Genomic DNA, 22,552 nt, shown 5'->3' on the forward strand with positions numbered 1-22,552 from the left:
CATGCGCTTGTTTGGGTTTGAATTCCCTGCGCCCTCCCTCCGCCTTCCACCCCCCCCCCCCCCCCCCCCCTTCCCCGGCCTCCGCCGCCGCCGCCGCCTCCCGGTGGATGCGCTCGGTGGCTCCGCAGCGCTGCCTGGCCCCGGCCCACGCGGGAGGGGAAAATGGAGCCGATCCCAATGGATGGATGGGGGGGGACGGGAGGGGTGGGAGAAAGGGGTGGAAGCAGAGGAAATGCGTGAGGAACCAGTGGGAAACTGGGGAGAACCAGTGTGGATCCATGAGAAACCAGTGTGAATCCATGTGGAACCAGCGTGAATCCATGTGGAACCAGTGTGAATCCATGTGGAACCAGTGTGAATCCATGAGAAACCAGTGTGAATCCATGAGAAACCAGCGTGAATCCATGTGGAACCAGTGTGAATCCATGTGGAACCAGTGTGGATCCATGAGAAACCAGTGCGAATCCATGAGAAACCAGTGTGAATCCATGTGGAACACGTGTGAATCCATGTGGAACACGTGTGAATCCATGAGAAACCAGTGTGAATCCATGTGGAACCAGTGTGGATCCATGTGGAACCAGTGTGAATCCATGAGAAACCAGTGTGAATCCATGAGAAACCAGTGTGAATCCATGTGGAACACGTGTGAATCCATGTGAAACCAGTGTGAATCCATGTGGAACCAGTGTGAATCCATGAGAAACCAGCGTGAATCCATGTGGAACCAGTGTGGATCCATGAGAAACCAGTGTGAATCCATGTGAAACACGTGTGAATCCATGTGGAACCAGTGTGGATCCATGTGAAACACGTGTGAATCCGTGAGAAACCAGTGTGAATCCATGTGAAACACGTGTGAATCCATGAGAAACCAGTGTGAATCCATGAGAAACCAGTGTGAATCCATGTGGAACACGTGTGAATCCATGTGGAACACGTGTGAATCCATGTGGAACCAGTGTGAATCCATGTGGAACCAGTGTGGATCCATGAGAAACCAGTGTGAATCCATGTGGAACCAGTGTGGATCCATGAGAAACCAGTGTGAATCCATGTGGAACCAGTGTGGATCCATGAGAAACCAGTGTGAATCCATGTGGAACCAGTGTGGATCCATGAGAAACCAGTGTGAATCCATGTGGAACCAGTGTGGATCCATGAGAAACCAGTGTGAATCCATGTGGAACCAGTGTGAATCCATGAGAAACCAGCGTGAATCCATGTGGAACCAATGTGAATCCATGTGGAACCAGTGTGAATCCGTGAGAAACCAGTGTGAATCCATGTGGAACCAGTGTGAATCCGTGAGAAACCAGTGTGAATCCATGAGAAACCAGTGTGAATCCATGTGGAACCAGTGTGAATCCGTGTGGAACCAGTGTGAATCCGTGAGAAACCAGTGTGAATCCATGTGGAACCAGTGTGAATCCGTGTGAAACACGTGTGAATCCATGAGAAACCAGTGTGAATCCATGTGGAACCAGTGTGAATCCGTGTGGAACCAGTGTGAATCCGTGTGGAACCAGTGTGGATCCATGAGAAACCAGTGTGAATCCGTGTGGAACCAGTGTGGATCCATGAGAAACCAGTGTGAATCCGTGTGGAACCAGTGTGGATCCATGAGAAACCAGTGTGAATCCATGAGAAACCAGTGTGAATCCGTGTGGAACCAGTGTGAATCCGTGTGGAACCAGTGTGGATCCATGAGTAACCAGTGTGAATCCATGTGGAACCAGTGTGAATCCGTGTGGAACCAGTGTGGATCCATGAGAAACCAGTGTGAATCCATGTGGAACCAGTGTGGATCCATGAGAAACCAGTGTGAATCCATGTGGAACCAGTGTGAATCCGTGTGGAACCAGCGTGAATCCGTGTGGAACCAGTGTGAATCCGTGTGGAAGCGGCGTGAATCCATGTGGAACCAGTGTGAATCCGTGTGGAACCAGTGTGAATCCGTGTGGAAGCGGCGTGAATCCGTGTGGAAGCGGCGTGAATCCATGTGGAAGCAGCGTTACACTGTACAAAACCAGTGCAACATTGTGTAAAGTTGGGTGAAGGCAGGGTAACCTTGTGTTAATGTGTTACACTGTGAAACCGGTGGGAAACCGGTGGGAAACCAGTGTGAAACCAGTGTAAAACCACTATGAAACCAGTGTGAAACCAGTATAAAACTAGTATGAAACCAGTGTGAAACCCGTATAAAACCAGTGTGAAACCAGTGTGAAAACAGTATAAAACCAGTGTGTAACCAGTATAAAACTGGTATGAAACCAGTGTGAAACCAGTATAAAACCCTCTGTAACCCCCCAGACCCCCGTGTCAACCCCTCATCACCCCAATCGGGGCCCGGCCGCTGCCATTCCCCATGGAGCAGGGGCACCGGGGGCAGCTCGTGCGGGGCCATCTCCAGCGTCCCCTGAACCTGCTCCCACCGCTCCCCGATCCCAACGCGCAGGATCCTGGAACGGGCTGGGGTGAAGCCCCCGTCCCCGACCGTGACACAGCTCCGCCGCCCGCTTGGCGATGGACTGAGCGGCCTGGCAGCGGGGAGCGCCGGGAGCTGCAGTGCGCACGCGGCCCGGTTAGGCCGCACTCCGGCCCGCGGCCTGCTAGGCCTCGCTAAGCCTCGGCCTTGCCCAAGGCCTCCGCGGGGCGTCCCCTCCCCGTTCCCGGCCAAGTCACGGCCCGGCTCACGGCGGAGGAGCGGGGGGGTGTGCGTGTGTGTGTGCCCCGCTCGGACTACAGCTCCCATGGTGCCCAGCGGCGCGGTAGCGCTGTGAGTGTGGGCGGGCCCGCGCGCGGGGCACGCTGGGAGTTGTAGTCCCGCCGCGCCGGGGCGCGGACCCTGCCGGCAGCCATTATCTGGGAGCGCGGCGCCGGGCGTTGGGGCCGCTCCGGCGCTGGTCCGAGCCCGCGGCCCCGCCATGGCCGCGTAGCCTCGGCCGCTCCGTCCCCTCCCTGCCCGCTGTGCTCGCGGAAGGCGCGGTCGGCGGCGCGGCCTAGCCCGGAGGGCGGATCCTCGGCCTCGCGTAGCGGCGGCTGCCCGCGGAGGGCCGCCCTCCTCGGGGGGCCATGTCCCTGGTGGCCTACGCCAGCAGCGAAGAGGAGAGCGATGCGGAGGAGCCCGCGGGCGACGAGGAGGAAGCGGCCGCTCCTGCTCCTCCTCCCGCCGCAGCCCAGCAGGCCCCGGCCCGGGGCCTCTTCGCTTCTCTGCCTCCCCCCAAGGCCCCCGCGGGGCAGCCGCCGCCGCCTCCCTTCCCTATGGGGCCCCCGCCCGGCCTGAGGGGCTTCGGCACCGGGCCCGAGCCGGGCGGCAGCGGAGGGGAGCAGCAGCCGCGGCTCGGGGGGCTCCTCCTGCCCCCCCCCAGGAACGCGGCCACCGCCGAGGCCCCGAACGTGCCCGCTCCGGCCGCGGCCGGGCCCGATTTGAGCCTCCCCAAGGCCAAGAAGAGGACGGAGCCGGTGCGGATCCCGGTGCCCGAGCTGCGCGGGGGAGATGTGAGTACGAGCGGCTCCGTCCCGCCCGGGCGTTGGCATGGGGGGAGCAGCGGCTCCTTCCTCCTCTGCCCCCCCCCTCCCCAGCACAAGGGGTTCCATAGGAGGAAGGAGCCCGGTGAGGGTGCCGGGACCCCGGGGAGCTGGGGCTGCCCCATCCCTGGCAGTGCCCAAGGCCAGGTTGGACACAGGGGCTTGGAGCAAACTGCTCCAGTTTAAGCGGTCCCTGCCCCATGGCAGGGCTTGGAGCTGGAGGAGCTTTAAGGTCCCTTCCACTCGACCCATCCCATGCTGATCCAGGAGGGCACTCGAGGCCGTTGTCGTGGCATCGGCAGGGGGATTTGCCCTGGCTGCCGGCCCTAATCCTGAAGAGCTTTGCAGAATTAACCTGATGGAGAAACCCTCTTTAGAATCCTAACGGAGCAACCCCAGCTTCTCCCCAGCCCGGCTTCCCCCTGCAGGGCCCGAGGTGATGATGCGGGCGCATCCCCCTCAAGTCCCTTCTGCTCTTTGCTCCCGAGCCGCAGCTGCTCCTGCCCCGTGCTTCTGGCTCTGCAGGTTCAGGCCCTGCGGACCTTCGGGTGTTTGCTCCCCTCTTTGCTTGCGCTCGCAGCGCCTTGGAGGGCTCCCGAGCCCTAAATCCGTGATGGGAGCAGGGAAAAGCAGGTCCCCGGCCCCCTTAGTGAGCGCCTTCCCCTCTCCCCTTCCCTGGGCCTGGCCTTGGACGCTCCCGGTGGGACAGGAGCTGCTCCTGGGTCGCTCTCACAGCAGGAACCAAGGAGGGGTTTAGCTCCCTGCCCTGCCCTGGGTGCGTCGGAAGGGCTGGACCGCATCCCCAGTGGTGATGCTCAACCCGGAGCCGCATGGCTGGGCTCTTTGCCTGCTTTGGTGCTAGGTTGCCTTTGCCGTTTGGGTGCCTCCCGTTGTGCTGAGCTCTCTTTCTCTTTCTCAGTCAGATTCCGAGGAAGATGAACCAAGCAAGAAGAAAAATCCTCTTCAGGTAAACCCCTGGAATGGGAAGCGTTTGACTGGGGACGGAGCTTGGGCTTTCCACTGGTACCAATGAGCCCCTTTAGCACGTGGCTTTGAGCGGATCAAACCGCTGAGCTCCCCTCAGGGATTGCCCCTTTTCGGGGGCAGTTTCATCCCTTTCAGCCTCCAGAAGCCAGGGGTTGAGGGGGGAACCTGGCACCTGCTTGCAAAGGGCACTTCTAAGCCAACCAATGCCCTTGGTGTGCTCAGAGCAATGGGGAAGCCGTTGGTGCGGGTGGAGAGGCGCGGACGGGCAGCAGAGCTCCTGGGTCTCACTCGTCCCCCTTCTCTCTCCTCTTCGGGTACCGTTCGCCCTGCCTGGAACCCTGCAGAGCCGCGGCGAGGGCTCGGGTTTGTCGGCGCTGCTTCCCCAGCCCAAGAACCTGACCGTGAAGGAGAGCAACCGGTTGCTTCTGCCCTACTCCGTCTCGAGGAGAGCGGGAGAGAACCCCTCTGACGGCAAAGCGAAGGCGCCCGCCTCGTCCTCCAAAGCCAAACCTCCCTCCAAGCCAGCAGTGCCCACGACTCCTTCCCCCTCCGCTATCAAAGCCGCTGCCAAGAGCGCGGCGCTGCAGGTAACCAAACAGATCACGCAGGAAGAGGATGACAGCGACGACGAGCTCGAGCCAGAGAACTACTTCTCCTTGTCTGACAGGAGCGAGCCCGGCGCGGTGGGTGCCGACACCTACCTGTACTCTGGCCCCGGGGTGCCCGAGGAACCCCCCCCCGGCACGGAGCCGGAGCCCCACTTCCAGGACGCTGCTGCCAATGCGCCTCTGGAGTTCAAGACGGGCACAGGCTCCAGTGGGGCTCCGCACACTTGGGTGCCCAAGCCTGGAGAGGATTACAGCAGCCAAGCCTACAGCCAGTTCCCTGCCTACGGCGAGCCTGGCACCTATTATCAGGTGGGTCCTGCTCTGGGGAGGCCGCTCGGATGAGGGGATGGTTGAGGTGGTTCTGGGAGCAGACCTGCAGCTTGTGGGGATGTCACCTGCGAGAGCAGGGGCACAGGGAGCAGAAATCCCCGGTGTTAACACGCCAGGGGCTGGGTCGGGGTGGAAGGGACCTCAAGCTCCTCCTGCTCCAGCCCTTGCTGTGGGCAGGGACCCCTTCCACTGGAGCAGGGTGCTCCAAGCCCCATGCAACGCGGCCTTGAGCACTGCCAGGGATGGGGCACTTCCCACTGTGTGTAACACACTCTGCTCCCCAGCAGCCGGTGGGGTGAGGGCCGGATTCCGTGCTCCATCCCGGGACCTCACTGTGGGGATGCTCCCGGGCTGATCTCCCAACCTGCTTCTCCTTCTGCTGACAGGATTACTACAGCAGCAGCTACTACCAGGAGGGGGAACCGGCGCCGGCAGCAGCACAGGAGATGAGCAGCGACTCCTCCTTCATCGATGACGAAGCGGTTGGCACTTCCCTCCCTGCCCTGCTGCAGGATTGCTGTTTCAGCTCTGTTGGGGCACAGGACCCCACCGGCACCCCCTGTGCTTCGTGCTCACTTGTTCCATGGGGTCTAGCAGGGGGTGGTGTCCTCCATGCGGTCTCTTGGGCTGCTGCTTCAGCGGGTCCATGTGTGATATCCATCAGGGGTGTTTGCTTCCAGAGCCCCATCCCCTCCTTGTGAGGGGCAGACAGAGGGGGTGAAGCTGTTTCCTGCTGAGCTGCACATGAGCCACCCTCGGGGTACCTTCATGGTGCCTCCTCCAGCGCGGGGGTGAATTAAACCCCTCAAACCCCTCTTTTCAACCACCTTTTCCCACTGTTGATCCTGTGCAGAAGCTGCCAGGCTCATAAACCGAGGAGTCACCCATCTCCGAGGGACCTCTGCCCTTCAGAGGTGCATTTGTGCCATGGGAGGCGGACGTGCTGGCAGCAAAACCTCAGGCACCTCCCTAGAGCTTAAACTCAGGAGGCTGAGGTGCCGATGAGGAGGTGCTGTTCCCTCTTGTGTGTGGGGCAGTGAGGTTAGAGCCTTCCTGCTGAGAGCTTTAGGGCCTGTGGCAAAGCAGAGCTCCCCCTGCTAGCAGGGGAGGTGGTGGGTGGTGGGGCTCGTGGCGTGCTCAGGGGCTCAGCCTCCATCCCCCTTGCCTTGCTCCAGTGCTGCTGTAACCCTGGTGTCTTCTCTCGTTCCAGTTCAAGCGGCTGCAGGGCAAGAGGAACCGAGGGCGGGAGGAGATCAACTTTGTGGATATCAAAGGTGATGATCAGCTCAGCGGAGCCCAGCAGTGGCTCACCAAGTCCTTGACGGAGGAGAAGACCATGAAGTCCTTCAGCAAGGTACAGCCACAGCTGGAGGTGTATTGGCTCAGTCACCAGCATGGGGGGGGACAGGGACCCTTGGGTGCTGTATGAAGAGTTCCACATCAGAGCTGCTCAAAACACGGGGTGCAGGAGGCAAAAACCAGGCAGGAACTGCTCCAGAGCCCTTTAACAGGAAACAAAGCACCTCAGAGTCCTAAACTCTGAGACTGGATCCTCAAGGATCACCTGGTCCATCCCCTCTTGGCTAAAGCACGGTGTAGCCAAGGCAGCCCAGCTGAACCTTCAAAGGATCCAGGGATGGGGAATCTGCCACCTCCCTGGGGATGCGATTCCAAGGCTGATTGTTCTCATGGTGACAGCATCCTCTCGTGTCCGAGCTCCCCTTGCCCCGGCTTTGTGCAGGCTCCGCTCGCGTTCCGCTCTCTGGGTCGGGATCTTTGCAGCCTTTAACAGTTCACTTCCTTTGGCTTCCTAGAAAAAAGGAGACCAGCCCACGGGGCAGCAGAGGAGGAAGCACCAGATCACGTACCTGATCCATCAGGTGAGCGGCGCCAGGCACCTGGGGCCACCAGCACCCTCGGGGCAGCAGCACCTCGACCCTGAGGGTGTTCTAGCCCTGAGCTCCTGCTGGCTTTTGGGTCTGCTTCACTCCCCCCCCCCAGCCCCAGTGTGTTCAGGGGCTCTTTGCCGCCTGTCTTCCTTCCACCCCATTGCCCTGTGCTTCGGGAGCAGCTCCTGACGCTGTCCCCTCAAGAAGCCACGTTTCAGCTTGAACGAGCTGCCTGTGCATCCCTATGGAGTCAGGCCTCTGGCATGGGGATGCTGCGAGCTCCTGGGAGGAGGCTGCTGCCTGCAGTGCCCGGGCACCCCCGGCAAAGGGGTGGGGGGGTGAAGCTCTGGGGGCTGCTGACTCAGCAGCGCTCATCTCCATCCTCTCCTGTCCCGCAGGCCAAGGAGCGAGAGCTGGAGCTGAAGAACACTTGGTCTGAAAACAAGCTCAGCAGGCGCCAGACTCAGGCCAAATACGGATTCTGACCCCTCTGCCCTGCTCCTTGGCTGTGTCCCAGGGGACCTCCCGTGTTGGACTGCTCCTGGGCAGCACCCAGGCCCTCCCCTCCGCCACGAGAAGGGTTTCGTGCGCCTGGGCCTGAGCCTCCACCTGCAACCTTTCCCCTCCCTCCTTAACAAGCAAGCCCATGGAAGGGTCAATCCAAGCCTGTTCCACACAACGGATCCCGCCCCAGGCAGGAGCTGGGCCTGGCACGAGGCTCTGGGCACGGGGGCTGCAGGACCCTTGGGCAGAGTCTCAATAAACTCCCAGTTCCCACTTTGCTCCTCTCCTGGACTCGCTGCGCGCTCGGAGCGGGATCGGCCTCTCGGAAAGACGCTTCCAAGCCCTTGTGCCCCCTTCTTTTGTGGTCCCTTTGTTTGGGGCATCCTCGGGGCTGAGGAGCTCCCCGGCTCCTCTCACGCCGCCGCTGCTGGTGTCTGGGCGAGGGATGCTGAGTCCCTGCTCCTGTCCTGGGCTCCAGCAGCCTCCAGGTGCCGAGGGGGAGCTCCTCTTGCAGGGCAGAGCTGGGGACACCCGGCTGTGAGCGCAGGGAGGATCCCGAGGTGCTGTCGGATGAAGATGCTCCGTGTGTGTCAGTGCATTTCCTGCCCCCCCCTTCCTCCTGCAGACCCCTCCCCGCAGCCCAACCTCAGTGGCCTCACTCTGTTGCTAAAGGGGCCGGAGCTGGCGCTGCCCTCCCATTCCCACCATGGGTTTTAGTGTTGTAAAGCAGCTTCTCGTCGTTGTTGGATTTAGGACTCCCAAAGGGGTTTTTTTTTCTCCCCCGTTTCCTGTTCAAACCAAGCAACCCTGAGTGAAACCTTTCCTTAGAGTGCTTTAAACCCCCCCCCCATTCCCGGGTGACTTCCCGGGATGTTTTAGTACTTTGGGAGCCCCTTTGGAGCGTTGGATGAGCAGAATCGAGTCACTGGTGAGTAATTTATTGCTCTCTCCCCTGTGGAGCCCAGGCCTCCAGCGAGGGATTTGATAAAGGAATAAACTTTGCAATGAACTCAATCACATCGGGGTCCGGCCCTTGGTGCTCGGCTCCTTGCTCCAGGTATCCCGGATCCGTTCTCCCTTCCCACGGGAAGGCTGAAGCCCATGGTTTGGGAGCAGCCTTGGTTTCCCCTCCGAGCAGATGCTGTTGAATAGCCAGGGGTGAAACACTCCACCAAGGGCATGGGCTCTGGGTTTTGCTCGGCCGTGATGGGCATTCCCGACCCTCGGCATTCCCGACCCTCGGCATTCCCGCTTGGAGCGCGGTGACGGCAGAGCCGGGGCTGGAGCTCTGCTCCCAAACCCTTCCTCTGTGGCCTCCGGGGGGGGGTTGTGGGGTCCTGGAGCTTGAAGCCCTTTTCCTATTCCTATTCCATGCGTAGCAGCTCACGTTTAGCCCTAGAGGGGAGCTGGGATAAAGGCCCTGGAGCTCTCCTCCTGCCCCCAAAGGCTTCCTTTGGCAGTGAAGGAGCCCCTGCAGGTGCTCATCTGGGACCTCCCTCCCATCGCAGCACAAACCCTGACCCCCCCCATGCACCCCCCTCTGCCCGGGCTCACAGGGGCTGGAGCCGATGGGATGGGGGGGCTGCAGCTGCCTGCAAGGGGCAGGAAGCAGCGATGGAGCTGCAGGAGCCTTGGCTGATGGGACACATCCAGGCAGGGTGGCCCCGGGAGCAGAGCGGAGTGAGCCCAGCACCCTCAGCTCCATCCCAGGGCAGGGCTGCAGTCACCACCCCTGGAAGTGGTCCCACGCCGCGGAGCCGAGGCCCTCAGTGCCATGGGTTAGGGGTGGCCTTGGCAATGCTGGGAGCGGTTGGACTGGATGAGCTTGAAGGGCTTTTCCACCCTGGGTGATCCCATGATTCCACGTCAGCCGCGATTCCCTCCTGGTGCCGCCTGCTCCGGAGCCAGCCCCGCGCTGGCACGAGGTGTCTGAGAACAGGGATTCGAGCTGGGAATGGCTCATCCATTGCACCGGGACAGGGATGGGCTGCGCTGGGCTCTGCAGAGCAGGGATGGCCTTGGGGATGGGGATGGATCCCGAGGCACCAACCCCAGCTCTCTCCACCTTAAGAGCCCCACGGCCCTCCCTGCACCCTCGCACCCACTTCCCCCACGGCAGCCACCAGCCGGGTTTCCTGTTCTCAACCCTTGTTTGGGGACCGCTGCTGCAGGACGGATCCGGCTGCTCCAGACACCGGGAATTGCCCCTGAAAGGCTTTTTCCAGCAGAGAGCTTCTCTTGGGACCCACAGCCAGATCCTGCCTCCGTTCATCCCTCCATCCCTCCCTCTCTCCATCCATCCATCCATCCATCCATCCATCCATCCATCCATCCATCCATCCCTCCACCCATCCATCCATCCATCCATCCATCCATCCATCCATCCATCCATCCATCCCTCCGTCCATCCCTCCCTCCCTCCCTGCCACCCTCCATCCATCCCTCTATCCCTCCCTCCATCCCTGTATCCATCCCTCCTTCCCTCCATCCACCCATGGGGCTGCCCCACGGCCGGACCCTCCCCTCTGCTCAGCCCTAGAGTGGGAACTCAACCTCCCCTCATCCCCGCTCCTCTCCCGCAGCTCCTCCCGCTCCCGGGGGGGGACCGTGGGCTCCCGGCCCCGTGCTCCCGGGGGGTGACCGCGGCGCTGTCACCTTGCACCGCACCGGGGGCTCCACCGGCGCCCGCTGCATCCCTGCCCCGAGCCCCTGGGTGCCGCTGGGGACCCCGGAGCGGCTCGGCCCTTCCCCGCTTCCCGGCCCATCCCGGCGGGGGGGGCGGTGTTTGCCCTCCTCTATTTCCCAAACAAGCGCTGGCCGCGGCCCGCGCAGTTTTCAGGCTAAATATTTGGTGTGCGGCAGCCGACAACAACGCGGAGGGGCCGCGGGGCCGCCCCCGCCCCATAGCGCGCTCCATAGGGGCCAGCGGCCGGACACGGAGCGGCAGCGCCCGAAGCAGGACGGGGCCGGGGTCCCGGCGGGGATGGGGACCAGGGTGCGGGGCGCCCTGCGGATGGGGCTGGTGCTGCTGCTCCTCGGCCCCCTCCCGCTGCCCCCCGTGCGGGCGCCCTCCGAAAGTAAGTGCTGGGATGGGGGGGGCTGTGCATGGGGGGGTTGTAAAGCTCTTTGGGTGCTTCCTGCCTCGGTTCCCTCCCCGTGTGCTCTGAATCCCCCATGGGGGGGTTGTAAAGCTCTTTGGGTGCTTCCTGCCTCGGTTCCCTCCCCGTGTGCTCTGAATCCCCCATCCAGGAAGAGGAGAATGCGGACCCCCCCCCCCTCCATTTGTTGGGATGGGAAGAAGGGAGCGTGGTGGGAGGTTTGGCTGGAGCTGGGAGCTGGAATGGTGGGAAGGAGCCATGGGCAGCGCTGTCAATGGGGGTGAATGGAAAAGGGAAGGGGGGGGCTCCTGTGGCTCCTATGGCCATAGGGGGGAACGTCTGGGATCAGGGTCTGTCCTGCCCCCCCGTCCCTGCTGCACACGCAGAGGGTCCCTGGGCCCATGTGCATCCATGAGGTCCCGTCGCTGGGATCTCAGCACTCAGCACCAGGGCCCGGGCTGGGGATGCTGCAGCCGGGAAGCCGCTGCCTCCTCCTTGCATCCCTGCTTGCGCTGGGAAGTGCGGGATGCTCCTGCGATATTCCCTCTCTTTGGGTGGGGAGGCCCCGCGATGGCAAACCCAGTGGGGGGGCACTGGGAATGCTGGAGCAGGACCTGCATCACCACACATCAATGGGGGGGAAGATGCTGTGAGCTCCCCATGGAGCATCCTGACCCCCGCGGGGTGCAGGGCCGTGGTGTGGGGCTGACAGGAGGCGAGACAAGAGCCAGCCCTCGTTAGCATCACCCCTGAGCCGCCTGTCACAGCCGCTCCTGTCACCCCAACCATCACAGCCGCGGCATCAACCCCCCCGTGCATGGTGGTGCTGGGGGGCAGCGGCCCCATCCCCACTGCCCACAGCGTCCCCCCCTCCCTTGTCGCCACCGCAGTCTGCGGCAGCATGGACATCCGCAACGACGTCTCCCAGCTCCAGAAGCTGGAGAACTGCTCCATCATCGAGGGCAACCTGCAGATCCTGCTCATGTTCACCACGGGCGCCGAGGACTTCCGCGGCCTCAGCTTCCCCCGCCTGCTCATGATCACCGAGTACCTGCTCCTGTTCCGCGTGTACGGGCTCGAAAGCCTCCGGGATCTCTTCCCCAACCTCTCCGTCATCCGCGGCACCAACCTCTTCTTCAGCTACGCCTTGGTCATCTTCGAGATGCCGCACCTGCGGGACGTGGGGCTGCACAGCCTGGGCCACATCCTGCGCGGCTCCGTGCGCATCGAGCGCAACCAGGAGCTCTGCCACCTCTCCACCATCGACTGGGGGCTGCTGCTGCCGCCCGACGCCGGGGACAACCCCTACATCGTGGGGAACAAACCGGCCGCGGAGTGCGCCGACGTCTGCCCGGGCATCCTGGACGTGGGGAAGCCGTGCGCGCAGACCAGCGTCAACGGGCGCCTCGAGTACCGCTGCTGGACCTCCGGCTACTGCCAGAAGGGTGGGTACCGGCGGGGCCCGGCGCGGCCATGGGGCCGCTGGGCCCTGCGGAGGGCGGGCGGGGGGTAACCGGAGCCGCGCTGTAACAGCCCCGCTGCCGCTGTCCCGGTGCGAGGTCACCGCGGGCCCCTCCCGGGCTCGTTTGCTGTAAACAGGAGGCTGGGCAGGGGGTGTGTACAGTAAACACCGATCCTTATCGGGGCTGCGGCACCGCCACCGGCCCCGCGGCCGGGCAACGAGACCTGCAGCCGCAGCCACAGCTTCCCTTCCCTTCCCTTCCCTTCCCTTCCCTTCCCTTCCCTTCCCTTCCCTTCCCTTCCCTTCCCTTCCCTTCCCTTCCCTTCCCTTCCCCTTCCCTTCCCTTCCCCTTCCCTTCCCTTCCCTTCCCTTCCCTTCCCTTCCCTTCCCTTCCCTTCCCTTCCCCTTCCCTTCCCTTCCCCTTCCCTTCCCTTCCCTTCCCTTCCCTTCCCTTCCCTTCCCTTCCCTTCCCTTCCCCTTCCCCTTCCCCTTCCCTTCCCCTCCCCTTCCTTCCCTTCCCTTCCCTTCCCTTCCCCTTTCCTTCCCTTCCCTTCCCTTCCCTTCCCCTTCCCCTTCCCCTTCCCTTCCCCTTCCCTTCCGTTTCCCCTTCCCTTCCCCTTCCCCTGCCCCTTCCCTTCCCTTCCCTTCCCTTCCCTTCCCCTTCCCTCCTTCCCTTCCCTTCCCCTTCCCCTTCCCTTCCCCTTCCCCTTCCCTTCCCTTCCCCTTCCCTTCCCTTCCCCTTCCCTTCCCTTCCCTTCCCTTCCCTTCCCTCCCTTCCCCTTCCCTTCCCCTTCCCCTTCCCTTCCCTTCCCTTCCCCTTCCCTTCCCTTCCCTTCCCTTTCCTTCCCCTTCCCTTCCCTTCCCTTCCCCTTCCCCTTTCCCTTCCCTTCCCTTCCGTCCCTTCCCTTCCCCTTCCCTCCTCCCCCTTCCCTTCCCTTCCCTTCCCTTCCCTTCCCCTTCCCCTTCCCTTCCCTTCCCCTTCCCCTTCCCTTCCCCTTCCCCTTCCCCTTCCCTTCCCCTTCCCTTCCCCTTCCCCTTCCCTTCCCCTTCCCTTCCCCTTCCCTCCCTTCCCTTCCCTTCCCTTCCCTTCCCTTCCCTTCCTTCCCTTCCCCTTCCCTTCCCTTCCCTTCCCTTCCCCTTCCCCTTCCCCTTCCCTTCCCCTTCCCCTTCCCCTTCCCTTCCCCTTCCCCTTCCCTTCCCCTTCCCCTTCCCCTTCCCTTCCCTTCCCTTCCCTTCCCTTCCTTCCTTTCCCTTCCCTTCCCTTCCCTTCCCCTTCCCCTTCCCCTTCCCCTTCCCCTTCCCTTCCCCTTCCCCTTCCCCTTCCCCTTCCCCTTCCCCTTCCCCTTCCCTTCCCTTTCCTTCCCTTCCCTTCCCCTTCCCCTTCCCTTCCCTTCCCCTTCCCCTTCCCTTCCCCTTCCCCTTCCCCTTCCCTTCCCTTCCCCTTCCCCCTTCCCTTCCCCTTCCCCTTCCCCTTCCCTTCCCCTTCCCTTCCCTTCCCCTTCCCTTCCCTTCCCTTCCCCTTCCCCTTCCCTTCCTTTCCCTTCCCTTCCCTTCCCTTCCCCTTCCCCTTCCCCTTCCCCTTCCCTTCCCCTTCCCCTTCCCCTTCCCTTCCCCTTCCCCTTCCCTTCCCTTCCCCTTCCCTTCCCTTCCCTTCCTTCCCTTCCCTTCCCTTCCCTTCCCCTTCCCTTCCCTTCTCCTTCCCCTTCCCTTCCCCTTCCCTTCTCCTTCCCCTTCCCCTTCCCCTTCCCCTTCCCCTTCCCCTTCCCTTCCCCTTTCCTTCCCTTCCCCTTCCCCTTCCCTTCCCCTTCCCCTTCCCTTCCTTCCCTTCCCTTCCCTTCCCTTCCCTTCCCTTCCCTTCCCCTTCCCCTTCCCCTTCCCCTTCCCTTCCCCTTCCCTTCCCTTCCCTTCCCTTCCCTTCCCTTCCCTTCCTTTCCCCTTCCCCTTCCCCTTCCCTTCCCTTCCCCTTCCCTTCCCTTCCCTTCCCTTCCCCTTCCCTTCCCTTCCCTTCCCTTCCCTTCCCTTCCCTTCCCTTCCCCTTCCCTTCCCTTCCCTTCCCTTCCCCTTCCCTTCCCTTCCCTTCCCTTCCCTTCCCTTCCCTTCCTTTCCCCTTCCCTTCCCCTTCTCCTTCCCCTTCCCCTTCCCCCTCCCCTTCCCTTCCCTTCCCCTTCCCCTTCCCCCTCCCCTTCCCTTCCCCTTCCCCTTCCCTTCCTTTGATTCCTCCCTCCCTCTTTCTTTCTCTTTATCCCTTCATCCCGTTATGCATCTGCCCCTCCTTCCTCCATTCCTCCCTCACTTCATCGCTCCATCACTTCATCCCTGCCTCTTCTTTTGCGTGGAGACCTCAGAGCAGCTCCCAGTGTCTGCAGGGGGCTGCGAGGATGCTGGAGTGGGGCCTTCATCAGGGGCTGTAGCGATAGGACAAGGGGTGATGGGTCCAGAGTGAACCAGGGGACGTTCCGGTTGGATCCAAGGCAGAAGCTCTTCCCTGCGAGGGTGCTGAGGCACAGGGTGCCCAGAGGAGCTGTGGCCGCCCCATCCCTTTCAGTGCTCAAGGCCCGGTTGGACGCAGGGGCTCGGAGCACCCCGCTCCAGTGGAAGGGGTCCGTGCCCGCGGCAGGGGCTGGGGCAGGCGCTGCTCCCCGCCCCACGCACCCCGTGCCCTGTCCCCCTCGCAGTGTGTCCCTGCGGCGCGGGCTCCGCCTGCACGGCCTCGGGCGAGTGCTGCCACGCCGAGTGCCTGGGGGGCTGCGGGCGGCCCCGGGACGGCCGCTCCTGCGTCGCCTGCCGCCACTTCCAGTTCCAGGGCCGGTGCCTGCCCTCCTGCCCGCCCCGCACCTACGAGTACGAGGGCTGGCGCTGCGTGACCGCCGAGTACTGCGCCAGCCTGCGCAAGGTCTCCGGCAACCCCCGCCACGCCTCCGAGTTCGTGCTCCACCAGCGGCAGTGCCTCTCCGAGTGCCCCGCGGGATACACCAGGAACGGGAGCAGGTCCGGAGCCGAGCGGGCAGCGGGTGATGGGGAGCGGGTGAGGGACCGCGAGAAGGATCGGGAGGATGGAGCCAGGAGGGGGCTCTGCTCCCAAGGGATGGGGCGGGAGGAAACGGCCTCAAGCTGCCCCGGGGGAGGTTGAGATGGAGCTGAGGACCAGTTCCATCCCCGTTGGCTGCCCAGAGCAGTGATGAGAGCAGTGAGAGCTGAGGCTCTCAGTGCCACGGGTTAGCGGTGGCCTCGGCGGTTGGGAGTGGATGAGCTGAAAAGCGCTTCCCACCCTCACTGATTCCCTAATTCCCTGGCCCTGGGTCCTGTCCCAGCATGTTCTGCCACAAGTGCGAGGGGCTGTGCCCCAAGGCCTGCAAGGTGGGCACCAAGACCATCGACTCGACGCGGGCGGCGCAGGAGCTGGGCGGCTGCACCCTGGTTGAGGGCAACCTCATCGTGAACATCCGCCGGGGCTGTGAGTGCTGGCTCCAGCCTCCTGCATCCCACCCTGCCCAGGGGGCAAGGAGAGGGGTGGATGAACCGGGGTGGGGGGGTTCCTCACACCTGCGGCTTGTCCCCAGATAACCTGGCCTCGGAGCTGCAGAGCAGCCTGGGCCTCATCGAGACCATCACGGGCTTCCTGAAGATCAAGCACTCCTTCGCCCTCGTCTCCTTGTCCTTCTTCAAGAACCTCAAGCTGATCCGCGGTGACTCCATGGTGGATGGGTGAGGATGGGGCATGGGTTTGGGTCCGGGGGGTCAAATGGCTTTGGGGTGCCCTTTCCCACCTCTTCCATGCGCGTCTCCTCCAGGAATTACACCCTGTACGTGCTGGACAACCAGAACCTGCAGCAGCTCTGGGACTGGAGCCACCACGTCCTCTCCATCCCCGTGGGCAAGATGTACTTCGCCTTCAACCCCAAGCTGTGCCTGGCCGAGATCTACCGCATGGAGGAGGTGACGGGCACCAAGGGGCGGCAGAACAAGGCTGAGATCAACCCTCGCACCAACGGGGACCGGGCGTCCTGTGAGTACGGGGCTGGGGAACGCGGTGGCATCTCAAGACCCTGCCCCAACCCTCCCTCCCCTGCACAGGCAAGACCCAGCCCCTGCGCTTCACCTCCAACGTCACCGAGTCCGACCGCATCTTCCTCAAGTGGGAGCGGTACCGGCCCCCCGAGTACCGGGACCTCCTCAGCTTCATCGTCTACTACAAGGAGTCGTGAGTGGTCCCCATCCACCCTCGTGGGGGGGTCGGGAGCCCCATCCCATGGGGTCCTGCTGGACCCCGGGGGGTTGCGCGGCTGGGAGGGGGACCCCAATGCCTGGATCTGTGGGGCAGACCCTTCCAGAACGTGTCGGAGTACGTGGGGCAGGACGCGTGCGGGGCGCAGAGCTGGAACGTGCTGGACGTGGAGCTGCCGCTCAGCAGCGAGCAGGAGCCCGGCGTGGCCCTGCTCAACCTGCGGCCCTGGACTCAATACGCCATCTTCGTGCGCGCCATCACCCTCACCACGGCCGAGGAAGGGCGCAACTACGGCGCGCAGAGCGAGGTGGTCTACATCCGCACCATGCCAGCGGGTAAGGGACGGGGCCGGGGCTGCGGGGCCCCACGGCGGAGCCCCGGAGGGGCACTGACCATCCCCACGTCCCCCCAGCCCCGACGGTGCCCCGGGACGTCATCTCCATGTCCAACTCCTCCTCCCACATCGTGGTGCGTTGGAAGCCACCGACGCAGCGCAACGGCAACATCACCTACTACCTGGTGCTGTGGCAGCAGCTGGCTGAGGACATGGAGCTCTACGTCAATGACTACTGCCACAAAGGTGAGGCCGGATGAGTGCCGTGGCTGGGGACAGGGATGCTCGCACCGAGCCAGGCTCCGGGATCACCTCCAGCCTTGCCCATCCCTACCCGCAGGCCTGAAGCTGCCCACGAGCAGCGCGGACACGCGCTTCGGGGCCGGCGATGGCGACGGTGCTGAGGTGGAGCAGGATGCGGAGGAGCGGTGCTGCCCGTGCCGCCCGGCCGATGGGCAGCTCCACATGCAGGGGGAGGCCGAGTCCTTCCAGAAGAAGTTCGAGAACTTCCTCCACAGCTCCATCATCATCCCCAGGTGACGTCCAAGGGGGGTCCTGTTGGCGTCTCCGTTGGTGCGAGGGTTGATCTCAGCTGCCCCTTGGTGCCCATCACGGGGTAGATCTGAGCCAGGCACAGCTTGGGCTTGAAGGCGAAGTGCATCCTGCCCATGGGGATGGAGAGGACGTGGTGGCTCTGGTCCCAGAGCTGCTGCAGGTTCTGGCTGTCCAGCACGTGCAGGGTGTGATTCCTGGAGGAGGACGCATGGATGGCGTTCCCGATGGATCCTTTAACCAATTTCCCACTATCCCCAGGCCGCCCTGGAAGGTGACGTCCATCAACAAGAACCCCCAGAGGTGAGCGGGGACCCCACCAGCCCTTCCCTACTCAGCTTTGGGGAGCCACCCCCCCCCCGCTCCATCCCTCCCCGTGTCCCGCAGGACCCCGAAGCGCCGCAGGGACCTGGCGGCCGCTGCGTCCCCGACCAACGTGTCCTGGGTGGAGCCTGCGGCGCCGCCGCGTGGCACCGGCGGGGACCCCAAACCCCACTTCCAGATCTTCGAGGACAAGGTGGTTCGGGACCGCTCGGTGCTGTCGCGCCTGCGGCACTTCACCGAGTACCGCATCGACATCCACGCCTGCAACCACGCCGCGCACACCGTGGGCTGCAGCGCCTCCACCTTCGTCTTCGCCAGGACCATGCCCGAGCGTACGTCCCGAGCCTGCTTCCATGGCTCCGGAACGCGCCGGCTGGAGGGAGGGGGGGTGATGGGAGCTGAGCCCCTCCGTGCCCCCTCTCCAGTGCAAGCTGACAACATTCCCGGGAACGTGACGTGGGAGCCGGCGGGGAAGAACAGCGTCCTGCTGCGCTGGGAGGAGCCCCACAACCCCAACGGGCTCATCCTCAAGTATGAGATCAAGTACAGCCGCGAGAGCGAGGTGAGGAACCCCCCGCAGCACCCCCTGACGTGTCTGGTTATGGGGGCAAAACACCCAACGATCGCTTCCCTTCCCATCCCCATCCCATCCCCTCCCCATCCCATCCCATCCCTATCCCTTCCCATTCCCATTCTATCCCCATCCCTTTCCCTTCCATTCTATCCCCATCCTTTCTCATTCTCATTCCCATCCCCATCCCATCCCATCCCCATCCCATCCCATCCCCATCCCATCCCCATCCCATCCCCATCCCTTCCCCTTCCCATTCTATCCCCATCCTCTCTCCTTCCCATTCTCATTCCCATCCTCATCCGCATCCTCATCCCTATCCCATCTCCTTCCCATCATCTCATCTCCCTCCCCCCGAGGCCCATGCATGGCTGGGGTCAATGCAGCCCCTTTGCCACCCCACCATTGTCCCCCCCAGGAGGTCACCACCGTTGTCTGTGTGTCCCGCCACCGCTATTCCAAGTATGGAGGGGTCCACCTGGCTCTGCTCCAGCCGGGAAACTACTCGGCCAAGGTCCGGGCCACCTCTTTGGCCGGCAACGGCTCATGGACCGGGCTCATCAAGTTCTACATCCTGGGACCAGGTACCCACAAGGGACGGGGGGACACCAGCAGGGTCCCCAGCCATGGGCATGGGCTGTGGGGCAGGGAGCTGGGGGTCAGGGGTGCTGCTGGAGCAGGGGATGCTGCTGGGTTGGGAGCCTCCAGCCAACGGGGACCTCCCAGAACTGCTCAGAAATGAGCCTCCAGGGGTTGGAGCTGGAGGAGCTTTAAGGTCCCTTCCAACCCAAACCATTCCATGATTCCACCTTTTACAGCAGTAACAGATTAAGTTCTAGTCAGGCTTTGGTCCTTCTAACTTCCTCCCTGCACAACCCCGTGGTCCTCCCGAGTTGCTGGCTCCAACATTCCACCAACATTCCTTTTATCCCTGATTTCCAGCCAAAGCTCTCTGTCATCCAGGCCAGTCTTCTCCCATCCTTCACTGGACTGGGGAGTTGGGGGACTGGGGGACACTGGAGGATCAGGGGGTGTTGCTGGATTTGGGGATGCTCTGGGATGGGGACACCCAGGGACCAATGGGTGCTTCTGGGCTGGGGAGCTGGCCCAATGGGGGTGGTGGGTTGTATCCTGCAATGTGTGGGGTGGGCTGAGTGCCCACGGCCGCCTGCTCCCAGCAGCCGAGGAGGAGTCCAACAGCTTCTACGTCCTGCTCACGGTGGCGCCCGTGGTGCTCATGGTGCTCATCTCCTGCCTCGCCATCTTCGTCTTCTTCTACAACAAGAAGAGGTAGTGACCATCCCCGTGGCGCCGGGGCTGGGATGTGGGGCGGTGGCACCGAGCCCCCCCCCACCCCGTCCTCTGAGTGATGCCACCCCTGGCAGGAGCAATGATGGGTACCCCAGCGGGACGCTCTACGCCTCCGTCAACCCCGAGTACTTCAGCACCTCGGACAGTGCGTGGGGATGGGCAGGGATGGACATGGCCATGGGATGGGATGGGATGGGATGGGATGGGATGTGGTTGTGGATGAAGATGGAGATGGGGATGGGGACAAGGATGGAGATGGGGACAAGGATGGTGATGTGATGAAGATGGGGATGGGGATGAAAATGAAGACAGGGTCATGAAGATGAAGATGTGGCTGGGAATGGAGATGGGAATGGGGATGAGTATGGGGATGGTGATGCGATGGGGAAAAGGATGGAGATGGGGACAAGGATGGTGATGTAATGGGGATGGAGATGAAGATGAAGACAGGGTCATGAGGATGAAGATGTGGCTGGGAATGGGGATGAGGATGAGAATGGAGACAAGGATGGAGATGGGGTGGAGATGGGGATGGGGACAAGGATGGAGATGGGATGGAATGGGATGAGGATGGAGATGGAGATAGCGGCAGGGATGGGGATGGTGACGGTGAGAGCGGGACCCCCTCCCCCTGCAGTGTACATTCCTGACGAGTGGGAGGTGTCGCGGGAGAGGATCACGGTGATCCGGGAGCTGGGGCAGGGCTCCTTCGGGATGGTGTACGAGGGGCTGCTGCTGGGGCTGGATGCCGAGGGCGAGGAGACCAAGGTGGCCCTGAAGACGGTCAATGAGCTGGCCACCATGCGGGAGCGCATCGAGTTCCTCAACGAGGCCTCCGTCATGAAAGCCTTCAAGTGCCACCACGTGGTAGGTGGGGAGCCAAGGGAGACAGAGGGGACATGGAGGGGTCTGGCCCCAAACCGGCCACCCCTCTTTGTGCCCCCCAAGGTCCGCCTGCTCGGTGTCGTGTCCCAGGGCCAGCCAGCCCTGGTCATCATGGAGCTGATGACACGTGGGGACCTGAAGAGTTACCTGCGCTCGCTGCGGCCTGACGCCGAGGTGAGGGGCTGGCCAGGTCCCGCAGTGCCCATGGGCACAGGGACCCCCACACCATCCCTGGGGGGGAGACCTGGAGCGTCCCCCAGCCCCCGGGTTTCTGTGCCCGGTGCAGAACAACCCCGGGCTGCCGCCGCCGTCGCTCAAGGACATGATCCAGATGGCCGGGGAGATCGCCGATGGCATGGCCTACCTCAACGCCAACAAGTTCGTGCACCGGGACCTGGCTGCCCGCAACTGCATGGTGTCCGAGGACTTCACCGTCAAGATTGGAGGTGCCAGCCCCACACAGAGCCCCAGACAGGGTGGAAGGGACCTTAAAGCTTCTCCAGCTCCAGCCCTCCCCATAGGCAGGGGCACCTTCCACTAGATCAGGATGCTCCAAGCCCTGTGCAACCAGGTTAAAGCCATGCCCCTTGTCCTGTCCCTACATCCCTTGTCCAAAGCTCCCCTCCAGGTTTCTTGGAGCCCCTTTAGACACTGGAGCTGCTCTGAGGTCTCCCCCAGAACCTTCTCTTCTCCAGGCTGAGCAGCCCCAGTGCTCCCAGCCTGGCTCCTATGGGAGCTGCTCCAGCCCCTGCTCATCCGGATGGGATCCAACAGCTCCGTGTCCTGACGCTGCGGACACCAGAGCTGCACCCAGTGCTGCAGGGAGCATCCTGGTGCTCACATCCCCCATCCTCCTCTTCCTCCCCCCCCAGATTTCGGCATGACCCGGGATATCTACGAGACAGATTATTACCGGAAGGGGGGCAAGGGGCTGCTCCCCGTGCGCTGGATGTCCCCAGAGGCCCTCAAGGACGGCATCTTCAACACGCAGTCCGACGTGTGGTGGGTGCTGGGGCACGGGGAGCCCTGTGGGGCTGGGGGGAGCCGGGGGGCCGTGTCCCAGTTGAGTGCCGTGGTGCTGCAGGTCCTTCGGGGTGGTGCTGTGGGAGATCGCCACGCTGGCCGAGCAGCCCTACCAGGGCATGTCCAACGAGCAGGTCCTGCGCTTCGTCATGGACAACGGGGTCCTGGAGCGCCCCGAGAACTGCCCCGACAAACTGTGAGCATGGGGATGGTGGAGACCTGCCCCCCCCAAAGCCCTCCCCTTGTGCTGCTCAGAGAGCCCAGCCCTGCGCCCATCACCCCGGTGTCTGGTCCCTGGGTCCTTTGGGCTGCGCCCCAAGCCCAGCGGTGCCTCTTCTCCCGCAGGCACGAGCTGATGTGCCTGTGCTGGCAGCAGAACCCGCGGCAGCGCCCTTCCTTCCTCCAGCTCCTGGAGAGCATCAAGGACCACATGGCCCCCGCTTTCCGCACCCTCTCCTTCTTCTACAGCCGCGGTGGCTCCGGAGAACCCGCCGACGCCGACGTGGATCAATCCCATGGGAAGGACGAGCCCCCCGAGTCCCCACCGCCTTCCCCTAAGGACCGCGGCTCCAGCCGGCTTCCCAATGGGATGGCCTGAGCCCATCCCGGCGTGTCCTTGGACTCTGCATCCCCCGGCCACCCCCCCCACCGCCGGGACCCCCCTGTGTTATTTATTGCTTCCAAGGAGTGGGTGCTTTGGGAAAGGGGTGGTGGGAAAAACCAGGATGCTCCATGGGGCGCGTTTCCCCTGGGAATATATCGGGGTGCTCCGAGCCGAGGGGAAGGAGTGGGAAGGCGCCGGATGGACGGAGACCGCCTTGGTCTGTCCTTATCTTTTTGAGAGGGGAGGGAAAAGGGGTCTGGGTCCCCCCCACCAACCAGCGACCGGGTCCCCCCCTCTTTTACACGTGGGGAAAC

At 63.1% G+C, this 22,552-nt stretch overlaps 2 protein-coding genes across 3 annotated transcripts; both read left to right on the top strand.

Moving 5' to 3' along the window:
• The first annotated feature begins 2,980 nt into the window (after positions 1-2,980).
• PRCC (proline rich mitotic checkpoint control factor) lies at positions 2,981-8,085 on the top strand. The gene is made up of 7 exons (XM_061477956.1): positions 2,981-3,501; positions 4,451-4,498; positions 4,863-5,435; positions 5,843-5,938; positions 6,667-6,810; positions 7,271-7,336; positions 7,744-8,085. Exons 1-7 carry the CDS (start codon positions 3,076-3,078, stop codon positions 7,828-7,830), a joined length of 1,440 nt encoding a protein of 479 aa, XP_061333940.1. The 5' UTR covers positions 2,981-3,075; the 3' UTR covers positions 7,831-8,085.
• A 2,495-nt stretch (positions 8,086-10,580) lies between these two features.
• On the top strand, positions 10,581-22,479 carry INSRR (insulin receptor related receptor). 2 transcript variants are annotated; one of them, XM_061477890.1, is made up of 22 exons: positions 10,581-10,926; positions 11,838-12,392; positions 15,085-15,397; positions 15,721-15,863; positions 15,970-16,114; positions 16,201-16,415; positions 16,484-16,610; positions 16,731-16,969; positions 17,047-17,214; positions 17,309-17,504; positions 17,782-17,823; positions 17,908-18,176; positions 18,270-18,406; positions 18,834-18,999; positions 19,594-19,705; positions 19,801-19,871; positions 20,364-20,593; positions 20,675-20,785; positions 20,898-21,057; positions 21,484-21,613; positions 21,696-21,830; positions 21,980-22,479. In XM_061477890.1, exons 1-22 carry the CDS (start codon positions 10,833-10,835, stop codon positions 22,230-22,232), a joined length of 4,011 nt encoding a protein of 1,336 aa, XP_061333874.1. In that variant the 5' UTR covers positions 10,581-10,832; the 3' UTR covers positions 22,233-22,479. The 2 variants fall into 2 exon arrangements, with proteins under 2 accessions (XP_061333874.1, XP_061333875.1); XM_061477891.1 differs by having other exon boundaries at positions 19,597-19,705.
• The last annotated feature ends 73 nt before the right edge of the window (positions 22,480-22,552 follow it).

This window comes from Pezoporus flaviventris, unplaced genomic scaffold, assembly GCF_033815535.1.
Source record: "Pezoporus flaviventris isolate CSIRO_AGI_PZ_B2104156 unplaced genomic scaffold, CSIRO_AGI_Pfla_v1 ptg000112l, whole genome shotgun sequence".
Classification (NCBI taxonomy): domain Eukaryota; kingdom Metazoa; phylum Chordata; class Aves; order Psittaciformes; family Psittacidae; genus Pezoporus; species Pezoporus flaviventris.

What these genes read in the sequence shown, in the direction of transcription:
- INSRR (XM_061477890.1), top strand. Translation starts at nt 10,833, where the DNA reads ATGGGGACCAGGGTGCGGGGCGCCCTGCGGATGGGGCTGGTGCTGCTG. An exon ending in CGTGAACATCCGCCGGGGCT is followed by an intron (nt 15,864 to 15,969) that starts GTGAGTGCTGGC and finishes GCTTGTCCCCAG; the next exon opens with ATAACCTGGCCTCGGAGCTG. An exon ending in CCTTCAAGTGCCACCACGTG is followed by an intron (nt 20,594 to 20,674) that starts GTAGGTGGGGAG and finishes GTGCCCCCCAAG; the next exon opens with GTCCGCCTGCTCGGTGTCGT.
- PRCC (XM_061477956.1), top strand. Translation starts at nt 3,076, where the DNA reads ATGTCCCTGGTGGCCTACGCCAGCAGCGAAGAGGAGAGCGATGCGGAG. An exon ending in CCTTCATCGATGACGAAGCG is followed by an intron (nt 5,939 to 6,666) that starts GTTGGCACTTCC and finishes CTCTCGTTCCAG; the next exon opens with TTCAAGCGGCTGCAGGGCAA. An exon ending in TCACGTACCTGATCCATCAG is followed by an intron (nt 7,337 to 7,743) that starts GTGAGCGGCGCC and finishes CCTGTCCCGCAG; the next exon opens with GCCAAGGAGCGAGAGCTGGA.